This window comes from Eubalaena glacialis, chromosome 12 (assembly GCF_028564815.1).
Source record: "Eubalaena glacialis isolate mEubGla1 chromosome 12, mEubGla1.1.hap2.+ XY, whole genome shotgun sequence".
Classification (NCBI taxonomy): domain Eukaryota; kingdom Metazoa; phylum Chordata; class Mammalia; order Artiodactyla; family Balaenidae; genus Eubalaena; species Eubalaena glacialis.
This window is the reverse complement of record NC_083727.1, coordinates 42,856,826-42,881,944: the sequence shown is the minus strand read 5'-3', so window position 1 is coordinate 42,881,944 and position 25,119 is coordinate 42,856,826. Positions and strand designations below refer to the sequence as shown.

Here is a 25,119-nt window from a genome sequence, read left to right as displayed (position 1 = left end):
AATGAAGATACAACATACCACAACTAATGGGATGCAGCTAAAGCAGTGCTTAGAGAGTAACTTATAGCTATAAACGTCTACATTAAAAAAGAAGATAGGTCTCAAATCAACAATCTATGCTGCCACCTTAAGACACTGGAAAAAAAGCAGAGCAAACTAAACCCAAAGCAAGCAGAAGGAAGGAAATAATATATAACAGAAACTACTGAAACAGAGAATATAAAAACAATAGAGAAAATTAATGAATCCAAAAATTGACAAATTTTAGCTAGACTGACCAAGCCAAAAAGAGAGAAGAATAAAATTACTAAAATCAGGAATCAAAAAGACGGGACATTATTAATGACTTTACAGAAATAAAAAGTATTACAAAGGGACACAACAAATAACTGCATATCAACTAATTAGATAATTTAGATGAAATGGACAAAACTCTAAAAAGACACTACCAAAACTGACTCAAGAAGGAAAAGAAAATCTGAACAGACCTATAATAAGTAGGGATTGAATTCGTAATTTAAAAACTACCCACAAAGAGAAAACCATACACAGATGGCTTCACTGGTGAATTCTACCAAACATTAAAAGAATCAAATATGAATCCTTCACAAACTCTTCTTTAGAAGTAGAAAAGGAGGAAATACTTCCTAACTCGTTCTCTATGAGAACGGTATTACCCATACACCAAAAATCAAAGTAAAGACCAATATCTCTTACGACTACATATACGAAAATCCTCAACAAAATACTAGCAAACCAAATCCAGCAATATATAAAAAGGACTATATAACCATAACCCAGTGAGATTTATCTCAGGAATCCAAGATTGGTGGTATAACATCTGGAAATCAATTAATGTAATATCCTCATATTAATAGAATTAGGGACAAAAGGCATATGATCATCTCAATAGAGGCAGGAAAAGCACTTGACAAAATTCAACCACCCTTCATAAAAAAACACTCAAACCAGGAACAGAAGAGAACTTCTTCAACCTGATAAAGGACATCTACAAAAAACCCAGAACTAACATCATTCTTGATGTAAGACTGAATGCTTCCCTGTTAAGATCAGAAACAAGACAGGGACGTTCACTCTCACTGCTTCTATTCAACACTGTACTGGAGGTTCTAGGAAGCGCAATTAGGCAAAAAATGAAATAACAGACATCCAGAAGGGAAAGGGAGAAGTAAAACTATCCCTGTTTGCAGATGACATGATCTTACATACAGAAAATCCTAAGGAAACCACTAAAAACCACAACTAACAAATGAGTTCATCAAGGTTGAAGGATACAAAATCAATTTTTAAAAATCCATTGTATCTCTATATACTTGCAGTGAAGAATATGAAAATATAATTAAGAAAGTAATTCCATTTACAAAGCATCAAAAAGAATAAAATACTTAGGAATGAATTTAACAAAAGAAGTATATAAAACTTACAGTGTGAAAAGTACAGAACGTTGTTGAAAGAAATTTAAAATGACATAAATGAAAAACACCCCATATTCACTGACTTTTTTTGCTTGTGCTTTTTATCATCTCTCAAAAATACTGCCTAATCAAGGGCCAGAAGATCAATGCCTGTGTTTTCTTCTAAGAGTTTTATACTTTTAGCACCTTACGTTGATATCTTTGATCCAGTTTGAATTATTTTTTGCATATGGTGTGAATAGGGATCCAAATTTATATTTTTGCATGCGGATGTCCAATTTCCCAGCAGTAACTTTTGAAAAGATGATTCTTTCCCTAATGAATTGTCTTGGAACCCTTATCAAAAATGAATTGACCATAAATGTATGGGTTTATTTCTGGACAATCAACTCTGTCCTGTTGGTCTATATCGTTATGCCATTACCATATTGGACTTCATCAAAATTAAAAGCTTTTATGATGCAAAAGACACCCCCAAGAAAATGAAAAGATAACCTACACTACAGGAGAAAAATTTTGCAAACCTGGTAAATACAAGTCTCTTATCAGAGACTATATATTCTATACATATTTAGAATATATAAAGAACTCACAATCTAATCATAAAAAAGACAAATAACCCAATTTTTTAGATGGCTAAAGGAGCTGAAAAGACATTTCTCTACAGAAGATATACAAATGGCCGATAAGCAAATGAAAAATGCTCAACATCTTTAGCCACCAGGGAAATGTAAATCAAAACCACAGTGAGAACCACTTCTCACAGCACCCATAGGTATAATCAGAAAGACACAGTAACAAGTGTTGGTGAGGATGTGGAGAAATTGGAAAGCTTATACACTGTTGGTGGGAATGTGAAATGGTGCAGCCACTCTGGAAAACAGTCTAGTAGCTTCTCGTTACCATATGATCCAACAACTCCACTCCTAAGCATATACCCAGAAAAATGAAAACATATGTCCCCCACAAAAATTTGTATACAAATGTTGATAGCAATATGTCTGTTATTAAAAAAAAAATCACTGTGTAATCATACCAGGGGTATTTGGAGATAGATTCTTTGCATGCTGGATTCAAGGCCTTAACAGGCACAAATTCTACCAACAAGATCTACCAATTAATTAGCTATTAGTTCATTGTGAAACCTTTCCACTTCCTATGCTTTCTAGTTTTCTACCTTTTCTAAATAACCCTGCATATAAGGCCTCCAATCTCAGGAAGCTGACTTGCCTAGCTTCCGTCAAGCGTGACTCCATCTAACGTCATTTGTCTCTATAGTAACCGACTAAAAAAGCTGCTGTGCTTAGCAGAGGCTTTGTGCAAGCAGTGGTCCAGCCTAGAGATGTTTTAAAGACTTGAGTCCCCTCTCTACTTACCACTGAATTCTTCTTGGTACTAGGAAAAGGAGAGAGCCTCTGACAAACAGGAGAGGTGGAGGGTGAAAGAGAAAAGGACAGAATGTAAAACATGAAGGACAGTGGACTACAAGTAGAGACTGAGATCAAAAGGAAACGAGTTTAGAAGGAGCTTCATTTATAAGAGGACTAAGAACACATGGTTAAAAACTAGACACAAGAAACAGAATGTAATTATCAAGCATTTCCACCCATATTCTTCTGGTCAGAAACAATACCATGATGTTGATATCAGCAGATTGTCCACAAGAAACACGATTATGGTGCTTCAGAAAGCTGACTAATATTGATAGCGATCCAAAAGGTGTTTAACAGTATAGTCCAGCTATGGATAAGGGGCCAAACACAGCTTATCTCTTCAACAAATGTGTAACCTAATGGTGGGTAGCAATGAACACGAAACAGTGAAACTGTTACAGAGAATGGAGGAGGGGGACATACTTTATGTAACAAACATAAAAACCTTATTAAAAGTGTAATGATGCATTCCAGGATCTATCCTCCCCCACCTCCCAATCACTCCTCCCGCAACAGGAGACTTGGCATCTGTAGCCTCAGTGGGGAGGCTCCCACAGCTCTGCCTTGGCTGCAGCCTCCTCTCACTCTCAGTATATACCGGGGCAAACCTCATTCATGGAGCTTTGTTCCTCAAGAGTTCATTCATCAAGTCATTACTACAGTGTCTGCCAGCCTGTGGGTTCTTCCAGGAAATTATACCAATTGCTTTTCTGCACGTAAAGTCCACTTTAAATATTATCCAACACAGTGGACAGAAAACAGAGAAGCACTAAGTCAGCAATTAAAGGAGCAGGTTTCTGAGCACCAGTGTCCTCATTTGTTATCTGGAGATGATAATATCTTACCTTCCTACCATACCAGCGTGCTGCAAGGCTCAAAAACAGGTTATTTAAAATTTTTTTACAAATAGTAAAGAAAACATCATAGGTATATACATATATACCATATATCTGTATGTATACTGTATATATATACACACACACAGCCTTTATTGTGATACCGTATTTTGCCTCCCATAGAACTTTAACCATTACTGTTAAAGTTGCATCTAACACTTTCTATTCTGTACCATACTGACTTGATTACATAGTTATCTTTCCTACTGGACCATAAGGTCTTTGAGGATAATGTCCACATACGTTTTTGTCTTTGAATATTCCGCAGCGCCTAGGACAATAATTCACATAATAAATACTCTCTCTCTCTCTCTATATATATATAATGTTATTATTATTAAAATCATTACTCTAGGAGTTATTCCTTCTAGAAATGTCTGTAAACTGCAGCAAATCTCTACGTTCTACATTCATACAGAAATTTTCATTTAAAACTATCGTGAAATTTTGACATCCTATAACTAATAATAATAGGGAGCCCTTTAAACTAACTAAAGATCATATTACAACAAGCCTTACATGAGAATTTTGTTAAGAGATGGGGACAATAACGCAAATGTCTTCTCAAAGAGAATTCAACACAGTGATAATATAATTACCCCAGGTGAAATTTAGGATTTGAACAAAGGCAAGAGGTCAGCATTTCCATACCTACAATAACTTCTGCAGCAGGTAGGGTCTGAGACTTGATTTAATTCTTAGTTCTTATACATTTTAATCCAGTATATTTTAACTTAATCCAATTTAATTCTAGTACATTTTAACTCACTCCTTCATCTAGTTTTGTGTATGACCTCAATTTAACTTCAAGTTTAAGATACTTAGGAGCCCTCTGTAGATGAGCTTTGGAACACAGACGCGAGTTGCATCTGGTCTGCTCAGAATTTAAGGTGTGCACGCCCTACAGCAGGCACTTCCTCTGAGGACAGCTACAGCACCCCACCCCACCCCAGCCCACGACCTGCTGGCATGGCTAAATGACCACCTCATTCCACTCCACACTTGATAGATGGACAGTACGTGGATTAAACACACTTAGAGTACCAAATAAACTTAATTCTGGGAGGAAAAATTATACCTGCATTAGTTGGCTAGGGCTGCCATAACAAAACACCAGACTGGGTGGCTTAAACAACAGAAATCTATTTTCTCACAGTTCTGGAGGTTAGACATAAAAGATCAGGTGTCAGCAAGGTTGGTTTCATTTGACTTACAAATGGCCGCCTTCTTGCTGTGGCCTCACCTGGTCTTTATTCTGTGCATGAGTGCCCTTGGTGTCTCTTTTTATGTCCAAATTTCCTCCTCGTATACAGATGCCAGTTAGAAAGGATTAGGGCCCAACCTAAGGGACTCACTTTAACTTAACCACCTCTTTAAAGGCCCTGTCACCAAATACAGTCACAGTCTGAGGTACTGGGGGCATAGTAGTGCTTCAACATACGAATTTGGGGGTGGAGGGCACAATTCGGCCCATAACAATAGCTAACTAGGTTCATTTATCTCTGTCCTAGGCATTAATTTAGGCTTTGTTCATTTAAGAGCAAAAGCATTCTTTTTCAGCCATCCTTCCCCCAAGCAGTCTGTACAGAGAGAAGTGATTTGGGGATTACATTCCGTGTAGACCTCCAAGCATCATGTGGGTCCCCTTGGGTACCTAAGACATGACAGCATTCATGGTGACCCATCTGTTGCAATATGGTTAACTGTTTGAGGGTCACCAAAAAGCAACAGATCTTATAGACTGCCTCTGAAACCAGAATAATGATTTTATAATCTTTACCCCTATGGCATGCCAGTTAATTTAGAGATATGCGAGGGTACGTCTGAGAATCCCTTTGGCCTTTCCTGGAAAGCACTGTCAATGGTGAGGAAACTATTGGCGAGCGTATCCAAAGGCTCTTTAATATTTCTGAGGGGCAGTAACAAAGAGTTAAGATGGGAAAGGCAGTATGAAAGGCCTGGAGCCAATTCTGTGGCTTCCAGTGAACTATTAGGGAGGGTTTATTTTCCCCTTGAATACTGTTACATATGACATGTTAAACAAAAGATTTCAAAGAAAATAAGCCAAACTAGTAGTATCCAGTAAATCTTCTCATTCTTCATGCTGCATATCCACCAGAAGCGAATCTTATGATAAGACGCACCTTATTATGACACACCTATGGTCAGATTCAAAATGCACTTGATTTTACCAAGCTTATAAGGTCATTTTTATCAAGCAAGTGGATTAGAATCTCCTCTTAAGTGTGCCTGCAGTAATCAGGAAACTGCATACACCATTCTCAAGGGAGTCATGTTTTATACTTCAAATGGTTATTTATCTTACATGTCCAGTGTGTCTTACAGCATACAGCAATTTATACTTTATCTGAGGTGGTATTAGGCCCAGCACTAATAACAGCGAACAGAAAATACAGTTTATCACTCAACGTAATCTGCATCTGTCACCACAGTATCACTCTTATAGTCTAATACACACAAGCAGCTGGGCTTGAGGCAACCTTTTCTGGTAGGTCATATTTGACTGCTAATCCACTCACGATAAAATGGGATCCCCACTCTAAGTACTTTCCCTAAATGCAGGAAGGCCTGGTATTAGCTGTCCCATATTAATTTTCAAAGGACCATCAGATGAAGAAGTCATCAAAAGCCACCTACTTAGGTATGAACAATGCCCAAAGAATGATAACGGAAAAATTCTCCGCACCATACTAAGAGAAAACTTCCAGCATATATGATGCTTAAGAAATAATTTTCTCTCTGAATTTAATTAGCCAAGTTTAATGGTTTCATTCAAAATACTTAAGGAAAAAAATGATGGTTTATGCAGCAGCCAAAAAAAAAAAATCCCTTTATACCCCTCTTACTTAGTAAATAGAAACAGTTCAACAACCTTAAAAATGTGTTACAAGCTCTCCCTTTCCCTACAGAGGTAGTCAAGCAGCATAAATACACTGACACTGAATGGGGAATAATCAAGCAAAGGTCCCTCTGAACTTGTGGTGTCTGTCACAAATTTTTACTTACTAACGGTTTAGGTCATGAATTTTTTGAAAATTGCATGTCTTGGTATGCTTTTGTGGTTTCTCTTCTGCTTTTTCCCTTCTCTGTTACATCTGTTGCCCTTTGGTCTCCTGACACTTCCATTTTCTCCTTGTATGTTCCTGCTGTGCCCACCGCACGGGAGAAACCTGGGCGTAACTGATCCCACCTTTAATCATCTTCTTCTTATTCCAGACTTTCCAGGTTGTAATGGGAGGAAGAAGACCCAGGTGCAGCCTAAATTTTACCTATTCCACAAAGTGTGGGTGGAAAAGCGTCTCCTCGCCCTTCATTTTGTATCTATTTAACTAACGGCGCTGTCGTGCCCAAACGCATACTGGCCAAGAACTAGATTTCCAAAATGGCTTTGCTCCTTTCGAGCTGGCATCAGTCTATAAAATGCAATTTACTTCCACTGCAACCAACCCTTCCCTCTACCTCAAATACTACCCAATATACAGACAACTGAACCCAACCTAGTGTAGACAGCGGATTCACATCTGCTAAATTCAGTAGAGAGCCGGCATAGCCGTTGGACTTGTGTAAAGAAAGCGTTAAAAGAAAAACAAAAAACAAAAAAAACCCCACTAAGCAAACCCGAGGGGCGGGCTTCGCCGGAGACCTCACCCTCCCGCCGCCGTGCTGACGGCGAGCAAGCCTTCCCGCCGCGGCCACGCCTCCCTCCGCCTCGCCTTGGCCACGCCTCCTCCTCCGACCCCGCCCCGCCGAGGCCACGCCCGACGTGAGGCGCGGGAGCCGCCGGGCCGGAGGCGGGGCCTGAGCCGCCCCTCCTCCCGCCGCCGCCGGCGGCCTCCGCGCGGGCCTCACAGCCCGTATTCCACTCACTTTGTTCTCCGCCTTTGTCCTAATCCACACCAGCAGGTGGAGCCGCAGTTAAAGTTTCCGAGTCCATTCCGAGAGCGGGAGCCCATCTTGCTCGCCGCGGAGGCCCTCGCTGGAGGAGGAGGGTCAGAGCTCGGGTGCAGCCAATCGTGGGCAACGCTGCTAGTTATCAGAGCAGAATGGGCTGTAGTTTAGTGAAATAGGAAAGCTGCAAAACACTGTGGAGTGTTCCCGTGTAAATAAAAAGAGGAAAAAAAAGTTTCTCAAGTCACCGCTGCACGACGTCGGGCCGGCGCCGGGGCGGGGGTCTGCGCTCTCCCGAGCGGCCGCGCGCTGGACTTTATTGTGCCGCAACAAGCCCCCGTTCCCATTGTTTGTGTTTTTTTTCCAAAATATGGCAAAGGTTCAGGTGAACAATGTAGTGGTGCTGGATAACCCTTCTCCTTTCTACAACCCATTCCAGTTCGAGATCACCTTCGAGTGCATCGAGGACCTGTCTGAAGGTGAGTCGGACGCCCGCCCGCCGCCGGGCTGTCAGTTGCGGGCTGCAGACGTTGAAAGTTTCCCGGGCCCGGCCTCGCGCGGGCGGCCGGTGCTCGGCGCCGGGCGGGCTGCGGGCTCGGCTCTGCGGAGGGAAACTTGAAGTTGATGGACGACGGCCGGCGAGGCGCGCGCGGCGTTCGGCCGCAGCCGGGGCGCCTGCCGCGGCTCAACTTGCGAGGAACTTGTTCGAGCGGAGGTAGCCATGTTGTCAGCTTTGTCTGGCGGGCGGACGGTTCGCGAGACCCGCACTCGCGCCCGTGGCGCCGGCCGGGGGTCGCGCCGGGCTGGCCCCCGGCAGCGAACGGCTTCCGCGGCCCCCACGGCCCCAGTGAGGAGGTGGGAAGGAGAGGCATGTGTGTGTGGTCGCGCCGGCGAGTTCGCAGCGGAGCCATCTTACCGAGAGTAGAGAACTGGGCCACCGACCCCGGCGTCACGACGCCTCCTCTCCGCGGGTGACGAACGCGGCGCCCCGCCTGCCCACCTTCCTGCCCCCGAGCAAGAGGCAGATCCATTTTTAGGGCTTACGCTGGAGTTGCCGTACTCTCCTGGGTGGCCATGCCCGGCCGCCTCGGGGAGGAGAGCGAGGCTGTCCTCGCGCTGATTTCTGGCTCCCTGCACCAACCAGCGGGGGAGGCGGGCGCAGGCTCGGCCCCTCGGCGCCGCGGGCCGGTACTCCCGGGGGCCGCGGGTGCTCGCGGGCCGGCGCTCCCCGGCCAGCGCCCGGGATGCTCGGGGCGCCTGGGGATGCTGGCGCTCAGGCTCGCCCAGACCAACGGGGACTCCTCATCCTTAATGACCGAAATCTTCTCTCCTCTCTCTCAGGAAGAAAAATATTGCTAAGCTAGGAAGTTACATTTAACCCGAGAACAGAAATAAGTAAAATGCTTAAATAATTTCCAGGACTTAATCACTGGCTTCTAAGTAGTCTGAAAGAAGACTTTCTTCAAGAACGTGTTGAAATCTAAATACAGTAACTCCACATCCAAATACCCTGAACATAAAACACAAAAGTGGGCTAGGAAATAAAAGGTAAAGTCCTGATGGCAATGCAAAATTTTTTACTATTTTTTTCTAAGTACGTCTTAAGGTCTTCAAAAAGATAAATATTTAATATTTGCAGTAATAAATTTAGAAAGTTAAAATTTGCCAAGGTCTTTGCGATTTTATTAAAACAATCCAGTGCTCCATTTTCAAAATTTGAGGGGGAAAATTTTAACTTCATCAATGGTAATTTAACAATTAAATAGGGGACATACTTCTTTGAACTTACAAGTATGTTTAGCAAAATGCACTTTATATGCTAATCAAGGCATGTAAATCACTTTCACTTTAAAAATTAGTTCTTAATCTCTGTATAATGTATTTTATGTAGGGTGTTAACTTGTTAATTTTTAAATTACAAAAACAATATATGCTCATTGTAATAGACTTTTAAAAAGTTGTACATACATATATAAAGTTAACAGTCCTCTGTACTCAATACCTTCCCCCATCTCACTCTAAGTAACCATAATTAACACTTTAGTCTGTGCTCTTCCATATAGTTTTACTACATATATAAAGCACAAATGCACATATATAAGTAGGGCACATTTTGAAAGACGATTCATTTATTAAACTAATTCCTAAATAGGCCATTGGTAATAAAATTAAAGGAGATTTTTCTTATTACGGTACTTTGAAACTATTTGGTTACTTTCCCATAGTACTACCATAAGCACTTCAGCCACCAGGCCCATTTTCATGCCCATTAAACTAATTTTCCCTTTTTTTATTACCAATTGCATATAAAAATGGGCAAATGCATGAAAAACTGTTGAGTCCTTTCCAACTTATACTACAGTGTTTTAGGCATTAGAACTGCTTGAAATTACGGGTATTTCTAAGTGATACCTTCCATTTTACGAGCCAGTTCTGAACAAGGAAGTTAGATGATTCAGGATGTTGTTACAGGGCTTTGACATTGGATGGTTGAAACCTGCCATTGATGTGTTGTTTGTTAACTAGGATCTGTTCAGAACCCAGCTGAATCACATCAAAGTTTTTACTAATGTCAGGAATATACCTACTTCGACTTGTATACCTCACTTCCCAGGGCACCTATACTGGGTGTTTATTTAGTATTGTTTAAGAGTTTAAGCTGAGTCATACTAAAGCTGCAAAGGAATCTTTCAAAAAGGTGCCATGCTTATGTACTCCACCTAGAGGCTGTGTGGATTAAGGAAATTGAGTTTACTTAGCAAAGGTTTCTAGGTCCCATCTCTTATACTGCAGTTCTTTAAAAAAATTTGTTCTTGAAATTGAACTACAGAATATTCTGAAGAGAAATTTTCACTTTATAATTTTGTCTCAAGTCCCAAGCCAGAGGTTGGCCGCCATTTTCCATACTTTAAGTTGTCAATAGCCCCCAAATGTTTTCACTTTCCTTTAAAAGCTGCCCTGTAGCTTTGCTTCAGAAAAAGCCTTGAGGAGTACGTACTCTTAAGAGAATTTACTTGTTTCTACTGTTAAGACCTATACAGGGGTAGGACAGCAATCCACAGATTTAAGCAGAGGCTTTCCTGTAAATCTGGGAGATAGGAGACCGTGGAGGTGTTTGATCTGATGGTCACCAAACCTGTACAAGTTTTGATTGACTTTATTTCTCTCTTTGTTATGTATGCCTTGTGGATTGCGGACTCTCTGCTTCTTTACTGAATGGAGCCTTTTTTTTAAGTTGATCAATATCAATAATTATAGCTACTGTCAGTTGAATACTTATAATGTACCAGAACTGAATGGTGCTTCCTACTTTAAAACCTCAGGCTTGTACTAATTCACAAAGACTACATACTTCCCCCTAGATCACAGGTCTTCCCAAGTAGTGTAATTAGTTTGAAATTCCCTTGGTGACTTCCCTCACTCCCACTACAAATGGAGATAATTTGCAGGCTGGGATTACCATGATTAAGTGAAACAGTTAACTTTTTAAATAAATGAGTAAACTCCTTCAAGTGATAATCTGTGCAAAGCATCTGACCATATCCCTTCTTGTTTCAAATATAGGAGACAAGGGAATGAAAGCTGGGTTCCAAAAAAAAAGGACAAAACAACTGATGCTAATTTATAAATAAGTACTGATCATTTTAAACTCAGTAGCTACAGCAAGCATCCATAAGCATAAAAATTAAGGTACAGGTGTTCTCTGAGTTACAGCCTATACTCCTTAAGGCTAGATTATCTCCTCATGGCCTCTGCCCTCACCTATTCCTTCCCACCTCCCACAATTAAGTTCCTTTATTTCACTATTCATTTGAGAGCTAAAAAGGGAAGAATTTATCTTCCTTAGATTTTTGGAAAGAGCCCAGGCTTTGGAGTTGGGTCCAAGTTGGGTCCAGGCTTTGGAGTTTATGTCCAAGCAGAGACATAGCTTGGATTCTGATTATTCGATTTACTAGCTGTATGAATTTGGGTATGTTACTTAGCCTCTCAGAGTCTCAACTTCCTTATTGGTATAATTAAATCCATATGATACAAAGCTGTTGAGGTTTTAAACAACAGGTGTGAAGTGGCAAGACCAATGCCCAGCACACAGTAGGTATTTTATGAAAGTAGGTCTTTAAGTCATAACCATGTTCCTATGCCAGACCACAAATGCCAATTTATACCAATTAAGCTAAGAGCACGATACATAGTAGTACAAATACATATGAAATGAACAAAGCATTATGAAAACCTCTATGTGACAATTCCCAGTCTTATCTCTACTCAGCTAGTTTAGTAGCTTCCACACCCCTTTCTTCTTAAAACCGTTTCTCCAATTGACTTGGGTTACCTACCTCACTAGCCACTAGTTTTGTAACTTACTTTATTGATCTTATCTCCCCAACCTCTTAACTTTGGAGAGTGCCCAGGCTCACTCCCTAGGGATCCCACCTATTTTCAAGGCTTTACATATGGACAGTTTCTAAATTTTTACCAGACCTATTCATTATCTCTACTTATTCATTATCTCTAGAACTCCAGATTGTTTCCCTCCCCTGCCCCCTGTAAAAATAAGTGGCTCTTGCTGGCTCTATCTTTGGGATTTATCCAGAATATTACTCCTTCTCGCCCCCAAGGCTACATGTGGTCCAAGCCACCATAATTTCTTGCCTCAACTGAACTATTCTCCTGTTTCTTCCCTTGCCCTCTTACAGTCTATACTGAACACAGCAGCCAAAATGATCCTCCTAAAATGAAAGTCAGATCATGTCACTCCTCTACTCAAAACCCTCCAGTGGCTTCCCATGCCACTCAGTGTAAAAGCCAAAAATCTTTATGATGGCCTTCAAAATCTTGCATCATCTGGCCACACCTTTCGCCCTCAATCTCATGGTTGGCTGTTTTCCCCTTTGCTCGTTCTGCTCCTGCGCTGGCGGCTTTGCTTTTTCTTGAGCATGTCAAGCATGTGCCTACTGCGTGGCCTTTGTACTTGCTGTTCCTTCTGACTAGATATTCATACTGCTTGTTCCCTCTCTTAATCTTCATCAACAAACAGATGATCTCATGAGATGTCAGATGTAGGACCCTGCATCTGGAAATGTGCTAGAAACTGGAGATAAAGTGGTCTAGGTCTGGGACAGAACCATGACATAATAAGAGAAAGTATAAACCTAAAGGATCTTTTAGTTCAATAACTTGCAGTTTGTAATACAGTATGAATAAGTATTACCTATACTACTTCTGTTATCTATTTAGGGAACAAAAATATCTACAAAGTTACACAAAAATGACAACACATGGTGGCATTAACTGGATTCTCCACAGGTGACCCAGAAACACCCTCTGGGATTGCTGGTGTAGACTCTGTGGAGTGAATCCAAGAGGCAGGCCACACAGTGCCAAACACCCTAAGAGGACCGGGAGGTCTCAGAGAATTTGTATTTGTAGAGTGGTCTTTCTCCCCCCACTAAAGAGGAGGCCTCTTCCAAAGAACAATCATTTGACTCATCTCTGGGTTCTTCTCACAGAGCACACTGTAAAGGGTGCTCAATAAAGTCTGAATTACACGGAACGTCTTAGGTTGCACTTTATTCTGTCTTGTTACTCGTGCCTGTTCCCACTGTAAATATTCTGATGTATGAAGTGGTATAAGGATCCTTGGTTTCCTCTTCCCAGTGTAAAGAATGTATGCCATGAAGGGGTGCCATGAGGGAAAAACCCCGCTGTGGACCTTTAACAGTTGATGAGTTGAAGCCCTAAGGGGCTTCTGATCCACAAGAGCAGTTTGCAAGTAATGATTTTTCCACTTTGAAGCTCTTCGATGATTTGGATCTGTGCAACATAGCATGGGGGAGCCCTTCCACAGTGTGTTTAGCAGGTTGTTAAAAGATGACATACAGAAAAGGGGGGGAGGGATTCCTTAGCCAAATAAATTTGGGAAACACTGGATTCATGGTACTGGTGTTCCTTACTGAAGGATTTTTCAGACCCCTTGCTCTGCCAGTGTGCTTTATGAATCCTCAAGAGAAGGTTGTAGCATTTCCCAAGTTTTTGGCCATGTTGTTTTGTTCGTGAGGAGCCCTGCCCAGGGACCAGTATTTCACAAAACAGCCTTTTGAGAAACTGTGGTATGAAATGTAAGAATTTCACACCCGAAATTTATAAGGAGCACTTCAGTGCCTTTCTGGATTTTCTGCTATGAAAAGCCAATTTTAGCAGCCAATAAATGGTGTAAGTGGACATTCAAAGGGTCTTTGATGTCCTCTCATAATGTAATTAATGAATATGAAATAATGTTTTGGTTTTTAACCCTAGACCTGGAATGGAAAATTATCTATGTGGGCTCCGCAGAAAGTGAAGAATACGATCAAGTTTTAGACTCTGTTTTAGTGGGCCCTGTTCCTGCAGGAAGGCATATGTTTGTATTTCAGGTAAGATTATTCTTGGTAAATATGTATGCCAAATACATTTCTAAATGGTCCTTAACCCTTTCCTTTTGGGTTAAATCACTCTGGTTCTGCTGCATTCACTTTTTGTCTGCTTCTATCATGTTTTAAGAAGTCTCTGTGTCATGAAGGAATGCCACTTCCTGATTTTGTGTGCTGAGAGATGTTACTGTGATGTTTACTTCAGGGTTTGCACAGCATGCAGTAAACCTTATACTCTGTCAGGGCCACGTGGTGGTTCATTTTGGGCTCTTCCTGTGAATAGTCCCTTAGTATGAGACCTTCAGGGCGGCTGTCCAGCAGCCCAAAACAGGGATTCAAAATGCTTACTACTAACTGGGGATAGTTAGTAATATGCATTTTCAGATTATAGTTTCAGCCACTAGGAATGATGATGATATAACAAAACAACAACTTTATTTCAGCATAATCAGTAACTCAGCTAGGTTATCAGGTATGTTAGAAGATAGAGATCTACGCGATCTTGGGTCACTGGAACTAAATGAAGTCCAGTGGTCTACTAAAGCATCTACTCTACACTTCTTATAGAGGATTACTGTTACAAATCCACAACTCTATTTATCATTTGTGAGGAGAAATTCTACTAACATAATTACGTTCTCAGATACCACTGACAGTATTTAGGTCTGTGCCAAGTCTTCAGACATTGTCTTCTGCATTCAAAAATATTACTTCTTTTAATCCATGTCAAATTGTTGTATAAAACTATTCAGTCACTCCTCAATTATCAATGTTTATTAGAGGGAGAAATTTATAATAATTCAAAGAGTAACTAGCCATTGCTTTTTAAAAAACTATTATTCTTAATTTTGTTACAACTATTTCTACCCAACAGAGTCTCATTAGTTAAATAGAACCCACTGAAAATCTAACTCTTCTCTCCCTGACCTCTCACTTCGCTCACTTCACAGATGGGACCAATTTAAATAAATACTGTTGGTCAAATAATCCCACCAGATATGAGCTAAGAATCTCTCAAACATATGGTATCTCTAGAGCTGCTACTGCTCCCTCCCCTCTCCTAAATATAGAATTCAGAATCTTGTTCTCCTAGCCCTAGTGCTTTTTATTAAATAAAAAGCAACAAATACTATATTTTAAATAAACGGTTAAGAAAAGCTTAAATATATTGACTAAAAGGCTCAAATATATTAAAAGTGCTGTTAAGCTGAGTTGTGTGACTGTGTGGGGATGCACTGCATTTGTAGACCTGGTTCAGATCCCACTCTGCTGCTTATTAGCCACGTGTGACTTCAGACAGGCTCCCAGCCTCCCCTCGTCACTCCAGTCATCCCTAAAACGTGGATACTAGCCTACCTCATAAGAACCTTACGAGGATTAAATGAGGAATAAAGCAGTTTAGTATAATCACTGACAGACAGTGCCTATTTCTATAATTGGAACTAAGCTTTTATTCTCTTAGCTTCTTGAAATTGTTATACAAAGAAGCAGTATTTGCTCTGACCCACAAGCCTGGAGAACCTGTACTTCACAGATGATAATTTATGATGCAAGAAACTTGATTTGAGAGGTAGTAATATACCTTTCTATGCTGCTAAAACAAAACAAAACAAAACAAAAAACAACTTGCAAATAAATGCCGTGTTTTTGAAACAAACTTTTAAAAATCTTTTCTATGTGTTTATGTTGGTTAAGAATACTCCTTAGCTTTTGGCTTGAAGTATCATAGGAAAAAAATTACTCAAAACTATTTCCCTCTAGTGATTTTTACCTTAGTATTCTGTGCACATGTTGCCAAAAGTACAAAGGAAGTACAGTGTGATTTAGATCATATGTTCAGCCTATGCATTTTTCAGAATTCACCATTATCAGCAGAAAGGAACTTAAAACAGTTTTTATTTTATGTTTTAAACAAACTACCATAGCATTCTCCTGGTCTGCCAGGATTTTGCCTCAGAATAAGGCTAGCAGGAAGGTGCCCGGACGTCTGCCTAGTATTGCTTGTTGGAGTCAAAGATCTCTGCTGATCACTTCTCCATCCTAAATGATCTGAGAGGCCTGCAGGCTTCTCTCCTTGAATTTGCTCAAGCTGAATCCTTCAGCAAACAAATTTTAAAACACAAACATGCCTAGAACCAATTTGCTGAGGGGATGGGAAGCAATAGAGGGGAAAGTTCCCATAGTACTGAACTACCTCTATTTCCCATCTCCACCCGAAGGCAAACAGCATATTCTCAGGACAGGCCCTCTGTCCCCATTCTGATATCTCTCCAAGAGAGATCATAAACCACGTCAGGGCAGGAACTGAGTTATGAATGAATTTCAAAATACTAAGTATACACTGTGTGCCTAGAGCTATGCCAGACTCGAGATCACAAAGATGAGCTGGATGGGATGCCTGCCAGAGATAAAGCTTAGAATCGCAGAGAAGACTGAAGGGGAAACATATTTAGATCATTGGACATACATTAATAGAGAATTTGTGTTGAATAATATGAGTGCATAAAGAGTGCTATTAATTACACCTTTGAATTAGAAAGCGTTTCACTAAAAAGGATACATTTGATGCAAGCTTCAAAGATGAATTTTTCAGAATGTTAGGGAAGGAGTATATGCAACGCACAGAGGCATGAAAGCTTATTATTACATTTTAAAGAACCTACATTTCTAGACCAAGAGATGTGGAGTTAAAGGGGTTGTGATGTTTGTTGGAGACCAGCTGTGAAGGGCCTTATAAATGAAGTTAAAAACTGAGATTTTTATCTCAGAAATGAGGGTAATCATCTGAGGTTTTAAAACCTGGTAAAGGGATAGGAATGGATCTGTGCTTAGACAGCTAATGCTGGCCTCAGTGCAAATAGGCTACTGCTGGGGGAGGCCAGTAGGGAAGTTTTAGCAATATTTCAGATAAGAGATAAAGACTTGAATTCTGCTTTCAGAGATGGGAAACATTGAGACTGCCTAGATGGAGGAGGTAGGGAAGCTGAGGGTGACAGATTTTTAGTCTGGGTAACTAGGTGAGTGTTTTATGCATTTTTGTGTCACCTACATGTGGTAGGTATACTGTAATCATGAGTCTTTTATGATAATGGCCTGATTGAGAACACCAGTCAGAAGTGTTCCCAAGCTAAGGCATTGGCTGAAGTGTTCACCGAGGCCCAGGGATGGTCCTTAGTGTCGTAGCAAGAGTAAGCCAATCTGCTGGGACTTCATGCACTTACCACTCAGAATAGCTGCTTCAGGTCACGCTCAATGCCTCACCATCACTGCCTGTCCCCAGTCTGTGATTCCTTCCAACCAGTGTCCTTACTGTCTTCCACACGGCTGTGGACAGGGCGCTAGCCTTCACTCATGTTCTCAGCCACCTCTAGCTCACTTGCCCCACCTTCTGCATTCCTCAAGGTTCAGCTTACAGCACTTTGATTCAAAACAAGATCATTGATTACATCTGCCTCAAACAGTCTTTACCTTCATTGAATTTCCATATGTGGGATTATTTGTATTTTTTGAAAATCTGCTATATAACTATTTCCATTCCATTTTCAGTTTTATATTAATTTACTATTAGAATATCTGTGAAGGGTGGATGAGTGGATATGAGAATATGTGTCCTGGGAAACTGGATAACAAACATTTGCTGCCAAAAGGCTATATGGAGATAACTGAATATTTACTAATTTAGGTCTGAAAATTATGACTGGGAAAACTGAATATTTACTAATTTAGGTCTGAAAATTATGACTGGGAAAGGTTGGAATTAATAAGACTATTGATTTGCTTACTATATTTTATAAAAGGTTCTATAATTGAATATTGCATAATCCCTCATGAACAACCACACACTGTAGCCAGAATTATTTTTCTCTAGACGTAATGATGCTTTCAAGTGCCCAGGGTACTTAGGTATACTGTGGAGAAACATGTGAATTATATTTTCTAGCTGTAAGTCAGCTTCAAAAAAAAGTGAGCATTTGCCTTCCCTGTATGATTTCCACATTTTGGTTGCTGCACCCTTAACCAGAGGTGCTCAGTGTAACCAAAACTCCAGTTTTGCTTATGGTTAACAACCTTTTGTGATGTGTGTTTCTTTTCTTTTTAAATTATTCTAGGCTGATGCACCTAATCCGGGACTCATTCCAGATGCAGATGCAGTAGGTGTAACAGTTGTGCTAATTACATGCACCTATCGAGGTCAAGAATTTATTAGAGTTGGTTATTATGTAAATAATGAATATACTGAGACAGAATTAAGGGAAAATCCGCCAGTAAAACCAGACTTTTCTAAGGTAATGCTCTGATTATTCCTTTTTCATTAATTTTACTATACCGTTTTTTTAAGCAATTGCCATTTCATGGTACACTATGAAAATGGCTTTGAGACAAAATAAATTTGAGGTCCTTGTGCCAACTGAGCAAACTAATCTTTGTTCCATTACCATGGATGACCTCAAACCCTACCTCCAGATTAGTCATTAGTAATTACTGTTGGTTCGGCACCTTTGAGAGTCTCTGATGATTTAGAAAATTGAAAGTGCCTCCTATAAGAAACAGGTCTCTATTAATGGCTCCCTGTATGGCATTCCCCATACATCATGATTCTATCCATTTCAGTCTTTAGACATTCAAATTCATGTTTGTTGTACTGATTATTCAATATTTTTGTCTGTAACTCTTCCCAAAATTGTGGGGGGAAGTTTTGTGTTTGTTTTTCATAGGAACATTGTTATCTCAAAACTCCTATACACCTTGCTTTATGTGCTATTCTCAGAGGTTAAACTAAAGGTCTTAAATATTATCTGGTGGTGAGAACAGCTTAGCTTCTGAATGAGAAGCTGAAAATCTGTGATTCGGTATTCTCAAAAATACTAAGTACTTCATGATTTTCCATTGGGAGCTGTAATAGTTTAGTAACTGGTGATTTTTGTGAGATTGAACATAACACTCTATCTGCCAGACCATGCAAGAAAAATTACATGGGAGTAGAATGGAATGTTCTCCTTTCTGATAATAAGGCTGGAATGTTTTTTATTCTGATGTGGAACGTTCCATTTCTAATTTATTAGTTACCTGTATGGTTCCTTGTATAGCAAAAAGAGAAGAAACTAGAATATTGTTTCTAAGAATGAGCCATAATAATTAAAAGATAGGAAACCATTAATAATGAGAGGTCATATGTGGGAATATTTTTCATTTTCCTTGAAAGTATTAGTGAAGAAACACCACATTAATCTAGAAAGCATGTTAATTTGTTAAATAAAGCATCCTCTGAAGCATTCAAGAGATTCTCTCCCCTTTAGGAAACAAGTACAGAGTTAGAATATTTTGTTGGATAGTAAAAGAGCTGGATAATTCCCTCAGGTTCTCCACATCTTGCTTCCATTAGACTAAAATAATTTCTTTGCTTCGGCCCTATTTCTTGTTTATTAGTTATGTTTAATGTGCTTTATTTGACTTAAACCTTTGTATATGAATTAGCCCTTTAGGAGTACTAATATAAAGAACCATTCTATTAAGGTCTATTTGTGTATGGTAATCTAACTTTCTTAGTGTTTACCATTTATATATTTCCTTCTTCCTCTAGCTTCAAAGGAACATTTTGGCATCCAATCCCAGAGTCACAAGATTCCACATTAACTGGGAAGATAACACAGAAAAACTGGAAGATGCAGAGAGCAGTAATCCAAATCTACAATCACTTCTTTCAACAGATGCATTACCTTCAGCATCAAAGGGATGGTCCACATCAGAAAACTCACTAAATGTCATGTTAGAATCCCACATGGACTGCATGTGACCACCTGCCATCCCTATAGTACAAATTAAGCTATAAAAACACACAGAACTATTTCCCTGAAATTCCGTAAGTACATAGTCAAGATACAATGTGAAGAATTTGTTTAAAAAACATCCTGTAGAAAGTTTATAAGAAAACCAGTATTTGAGCAAATTGTGGAATATAAATACAACTATTTTTAAGTAATTTTTTTCTCTAATGTGTTATTTTATTTGTTCTGAAACTAATCTGATTAAAACACATATATTATTTTCTTTTCCTCTATATGTAATTAAAGCACTTATAAAGAAAAATGAATCATTAGACCAGGTTGTAAAGATGTCTTAGCCTCTTGGACAATAATCTTTGGACCACTATTTTACTAATCTTTGAAAGAACAAAGTTAACTTCAACTAAAATGTGTCTTCCTGTGATAACACATAATTTGGTTTGATTTAAGGGGCAAGTTTTCATTCTTTTTACGGCATGCCCTTAAAGAAGGGATTTGAAGTCAACTGTATGCTACCAAGAACTCTAGGATCTGATTTTCCAGGCCACCTTGAAGCCTCTTATGGCTACTGTTCAGTTCATATAATGTTAGACACCATTCAGTTTGGTTTCTAAGACAACAAATGTGGTTCATTGTTTATAAGGTCCTCTGGCTATGATTTTTGTTTTTATAACAGTTCAGGACATCAGAACACTCCTTGAATCATACATCATTATTACCCAGTGAATTCAGCAGGTCAAGAGCAGATACAAACTCCCTAAGTTTAAGAACAGGAGAGTATAATGACTTCGTTCCGTTTGTTAGATTTATAATACTATGAACTTAACTCTTTAAATCTGTTTTGCTAGGTCATCTGTTGTTGGCAGCATTTATATAAAAACAGTGGATTTGGAAAGATATATTTAGCTTTATCATAACAGATAAGTTACTATTTTGGAACTATATATATTTTCACATGTAGTACTCTTCTCTATCTCCCCTGACACTCATGCACAATAAGATTAGGCATATTTGTGGTGGACATATTTTAGATAGCTTTTCCAGGTAAGTTTTTTAAAAGCAGTCTTGGAAAGGAATGCATTAACTAAATGGGCCAAAAAGTTCTTTTTCCTTGATGAGAGCTAGGTCCTTCCTCAAAAAGTTTCTTATGCTCCAGTAAATTAAATGTAGAATATTCTCATTACTTTTGCTGCTAAGCAAGACATTAGCCATATAATGCAGAGTTATGCAGTGCCTTCATATCTAAAACTTTTATACTGCACTTTTTAAAGCTTTTATTTTGAGGAAGGGAAAGGGGCATTTGTCTGAATATGGATTCTAAGTTGTATATATTTCCTGTCATTCTAAAAAGTAACTTTGTGAAGCAAAATTTTGCTAAATGTTAAACTTTGAAATTTAATATACCAGATAATTAAAATACTGTCCACTAACTAGTTCATAGACTTTAAAAGTAAAATACATCCGGCTGTTAAAACAATATGAAGAAAATTTCATTTTTGTCTAATTGCAATTAAAAGAAAATGTTAAAATATTAAAATGAAAATAAAAGTAATACTTTGCAACCAAGAGCTCAGTGATTAATATAACAAGAACACAATATGTGCTTATTAGGAATAAAGCATATATAAGCCAAATTTCCAAATCAGTTCACTGCTGAGTTTTTATTCTGATTAATTATGATTGGTTTGTACTGACATCAAAGGGTTAGGTTTTTATATCATTTTGTAAACCAACAGCCAATTTTCACAAAAGTTTGAGACTTAAAAACTATTATCTCTTATTTAAAATTTTTATGGTTCTATAAGATAATTTTAAAAATTAAAATAAAGATTTAGTATTCAGACATTAGGAACTAAGAAACTGAAATGCATAGGTTGTTTTTTATTTTTCCTGTTTAGCTAGGTGCTGCCTGAATTATAGCTAGAAAGTTTAGAACTGTTTTTTCCCTTTCTGATCATAGTAAATAGCTGTGTCCTGAGAAGATAAACATGAACAAATTAGTTATGCCACGAAAGAGATAGGCGCGTAGGCTGGAGGGAATGAGGATATCATTTGAACTGAGAAAACAAGCAGAAGTCTGAGAAACGTGCATGCATTCGTTCATTTATAAACTTATACAACCGTAGGCTTCCATGTGGTCTTATCCTCAGGTTTGGGGTTTCTAGTTTTACCAAGAAAGCCTGTGGCAGCAGTTTTCAAAACTTTTTATGTAACCCATGGTAAAAAAAAAAAAATTTAAGTATGACCTGATAACACAAATATGTATTTATATTAACAATTTCCATGAAAATGTGCCCTTAATAGTGTACCTTTACTGTGTGCACTAGTATATTCTAGTATCTTTTATTGTATTTTGTTTTGAAAGTGCTGGTTTTGACCCACTGAAATAACTTTTTATGACCCTCTAATGGGTTGTGATACAGTTTAAAGAAAGGCTAGTCTGGCCCTTTGGGTAGACGAGAAGTAGCAATAACTTTTCTACAGTTCTAAAATTTATATTCCCTCTACCTGTCATTTCTTTCATATTCGGATTATGAATTTGGCAATAAGAAAAAGAAGGAAAAGGGCTAATACAGTGAATTCATCAGCCATTCACTTTAAAACTGTCCAAATACTCTGAAGTTACTAATAGTCCACAAATTGGACTCATTTCTTGACACTCCATATAATTAACTTAGGAAACATTCCACATTGTTACTCGGGAAACACCTTTATTTGTTTGTTGTTAATATCATTTAATACAGAACTCTAGAACACTGGGTCATAACAATTTTAAAATGCACATGAAGTGTTCTTCATATATTCTTGCCTCCAGTATCCTAAAGCTTGTCTACGCCTCTCAATCCGTAAATCCCTTCTTATCAGTGCTTAATATACTGTCTAGTTATATTTCAAAACCTGAGAGTCCCTTAAAATGGGGCTCTTGTTACATAGGACCATTAATGGAGCATTCGCTGTTTTATGATAAGTTTTAGACTATAAGCTTCTCATAAGAAATTTGAGCACAAGCCACGGACAGTAGGCATCCCTAACAAGTAACAAATAACATTTTTAAAACGTGTGAAACCAAAGGCCTATTATAGGAGAATAGAAGAAATATTTCCCCAATCAAAACAGTGTAAAAATTCAAAATGGCATCAAAACATGTTTTTTAAAATAATTTTTTCCTGAAGTCACTTTATAATCAAATCTTGACATTATATCAGCAAAGGCTTTAAATATACTTGTTGAGGAATCATTACAATGTATGAATGAAGCTACATGTTGCAATGATGAAAGTACACTTTCCACATACTAAGACAAATTTTCTACCTAAGAATTTTCAGTAGGAATTACTGTTGCCCGTGAGATCCATGAGCATGAAAATGCCGTAAGCGTTACTTACGCCAGCTATGTACTTTTATGAAGTGAGATTTTTCCCCCTATTTAATTAATTTCAACACTGTTTGCTGGGTCTTCACAGAATAACAGATGCTGCATAAACATGTTTGAAAGTAATCATTAGAGAATGAGAAAACTGAATATTGTCATTCAAAACGAAGATACAAAAAGATATACGGAATAAGCTTTTGGAAAATAACTTTAAGTGAAGGTGGAGGTTTTAAAATATTTTCTTGGAGCTACAAAAGTAATGCTACATATTTACTTAGGTTTTTGGCAGTAACTCAAAAATCTTGAAATGCATCCTGTTATAGGTACTTTTTCACAAGAAAGCAACCATTGTGTTAGCTTCTGTAGTAACGTTAAATTAATTGAAATTGTCACATAAAATACCTGCACTAGTAGATCCAATTCCTGTGGTGAGCACAGACCTTGGTGTAATTTTTGCTGCATATTTGAGGAATTGAGATTTCCCTGTGCCAGGATCCCCAACCAATAAAAGATGAGATTCACCTAGAAAAACGTAAATAATGTAGTTCTAAATTTCTATGAAAAGACTCGTAAGTGTAATTAATCAAAAAGAAAATGGTCCACTTGGGATGCCCACACAATTTATATTTTATATGGTGCTTTTGCTTAAGGTCATTCAAGGAAGGATTTAACCAGAATATCTTAGAAAAGTTAACTTTCAAGGTAAATAACAATCTTTTAATTGATTTCTGAATACCATTTAAAATCTAAATTTTTTAACAGATTTTTGTGCTATTGCCAGATGTTTAAGACTGTGTTTTAACATTTAAAAAAATTTTGCCTTATAAAGTTTCTGATTTTATTTAATCTATTTTAAATATCAAAGTACTGTGATTAAAGCTTTCCATCCCACCATATAAGTATTTTATTCTATTTTTATTTAAGTATTTTTAAGTGTCTGGGACTTTATAAGTGCTTTATAAATACCAAATCACTTATGATTCTAACAGTTAAGTGAAAACCTTTTCATTCTATGAAAATTTTAGTAGTTTAATGAAATATCTACCTTAAAGTACTCTTATTTTTCAAACATAACATAGATGAACACATGAACATCCTGCAGCATATGTTATCTCACTGATCAAGCAAATTTATTCAGTAATATTCAAGTATTTTCTGAATACATTAATAGGGAAATACTACGTAAGCTCAACATTTAGCAGAAGGCCTTGCAAACAGTAGGTAATCAAAACATACAATACACATAAACCTTACACTTACTATTCTATACTGTACAGTATGGTTTTTGAGTCCCTACTAACAGTCTGATGTACAATAATGTCCTTTTAGTCTTTCGGTTAAGCCTTTGGTTATTATGACCCTCATATTGCCTGTATGAGGGCCATAATAAACCTAGTTTATGCCAGATTCAGGTCAGTTAAGTGTGTTAACCACAAAAGAGCTTTCTGCCATTTGGATGTAATTACACACTTAGAGTAATTTTTGCTTGAATGCATGACCTATGGCAGCACCTCTTGGCAGATGGCACATTTGCTACCCACCAGCAGAAGGGGAACCAGCAGGCAGATGACTGAGAGCAGCAGTCTGAGACAAACACACTGACAGTCACAGATGGAGAGACACTGACTTGGAGACATTAAAAAGCACTATTTCTAATCTTTTCCTCTTGGAGAGCGACTGGGGATCCAATGAAAAACACAGACAGTAAAAGAAATGTAAAGATTTTATTTTGTGGCACCCTGATAGGCTGGAGCAAGAATATATACTTATTGAAAGTCTTTGGAAAGGCTGGTATCCTACACAGTAGTTCCTGATGTTGGACTGAGTATTACATAGTGAACAACTGTCAGTTTTAAAAGATTACATTTGGAAAATAAAGC

The 25,119-nt window shown here is 38.5% G+C and overlaps 2 protein-coding genes across 3 annotated transcripts in view; one reads left to right on the top strand and one right to left on the bottom strand.

The window, feature by feature from the left end:
• The window catches only part of MCM9 (minichromosome maintenance 9 homologous recombination repair factor), an 82,456-nt gene that overhangs the window by 36,343 nt on the left and 20,994 nt on the right, over positions 1-25,119 (bottom strand). For both annotated transcript variants that reach the window (XM_061206880.1, XM_061206881.1), the window contains exon 7: positions 23,642-23,761. In XM_061206880.1, the coding sequence (XP_061062863.1) occupies positions 23,642-23,761 (120 nt within the window). The remainder of the gene's footprint in view (positions 1-23,641; positions 23,762-25,119) is intronic.
• Positions 7,736-20,076, top strand: ASF1A (anti-silencing function 1A histone chaperone). The gene is made up of 4 exons (XM_061206882.1): positions 7,736-8,153; positions 13,972-14,087; positions 18,194-18,370; positions 19,666-20,076. Exons 1-4 carry the CDS (start codon positions 8,045-8,047, stop codon positions 19,876-19,878), a joined length of 615 nt encoding a protein of 204 aa, XP_061062865.1. The 5' UTR covers positions 7,736-8,044; the 3' UTR covers positions 19,879-20,076.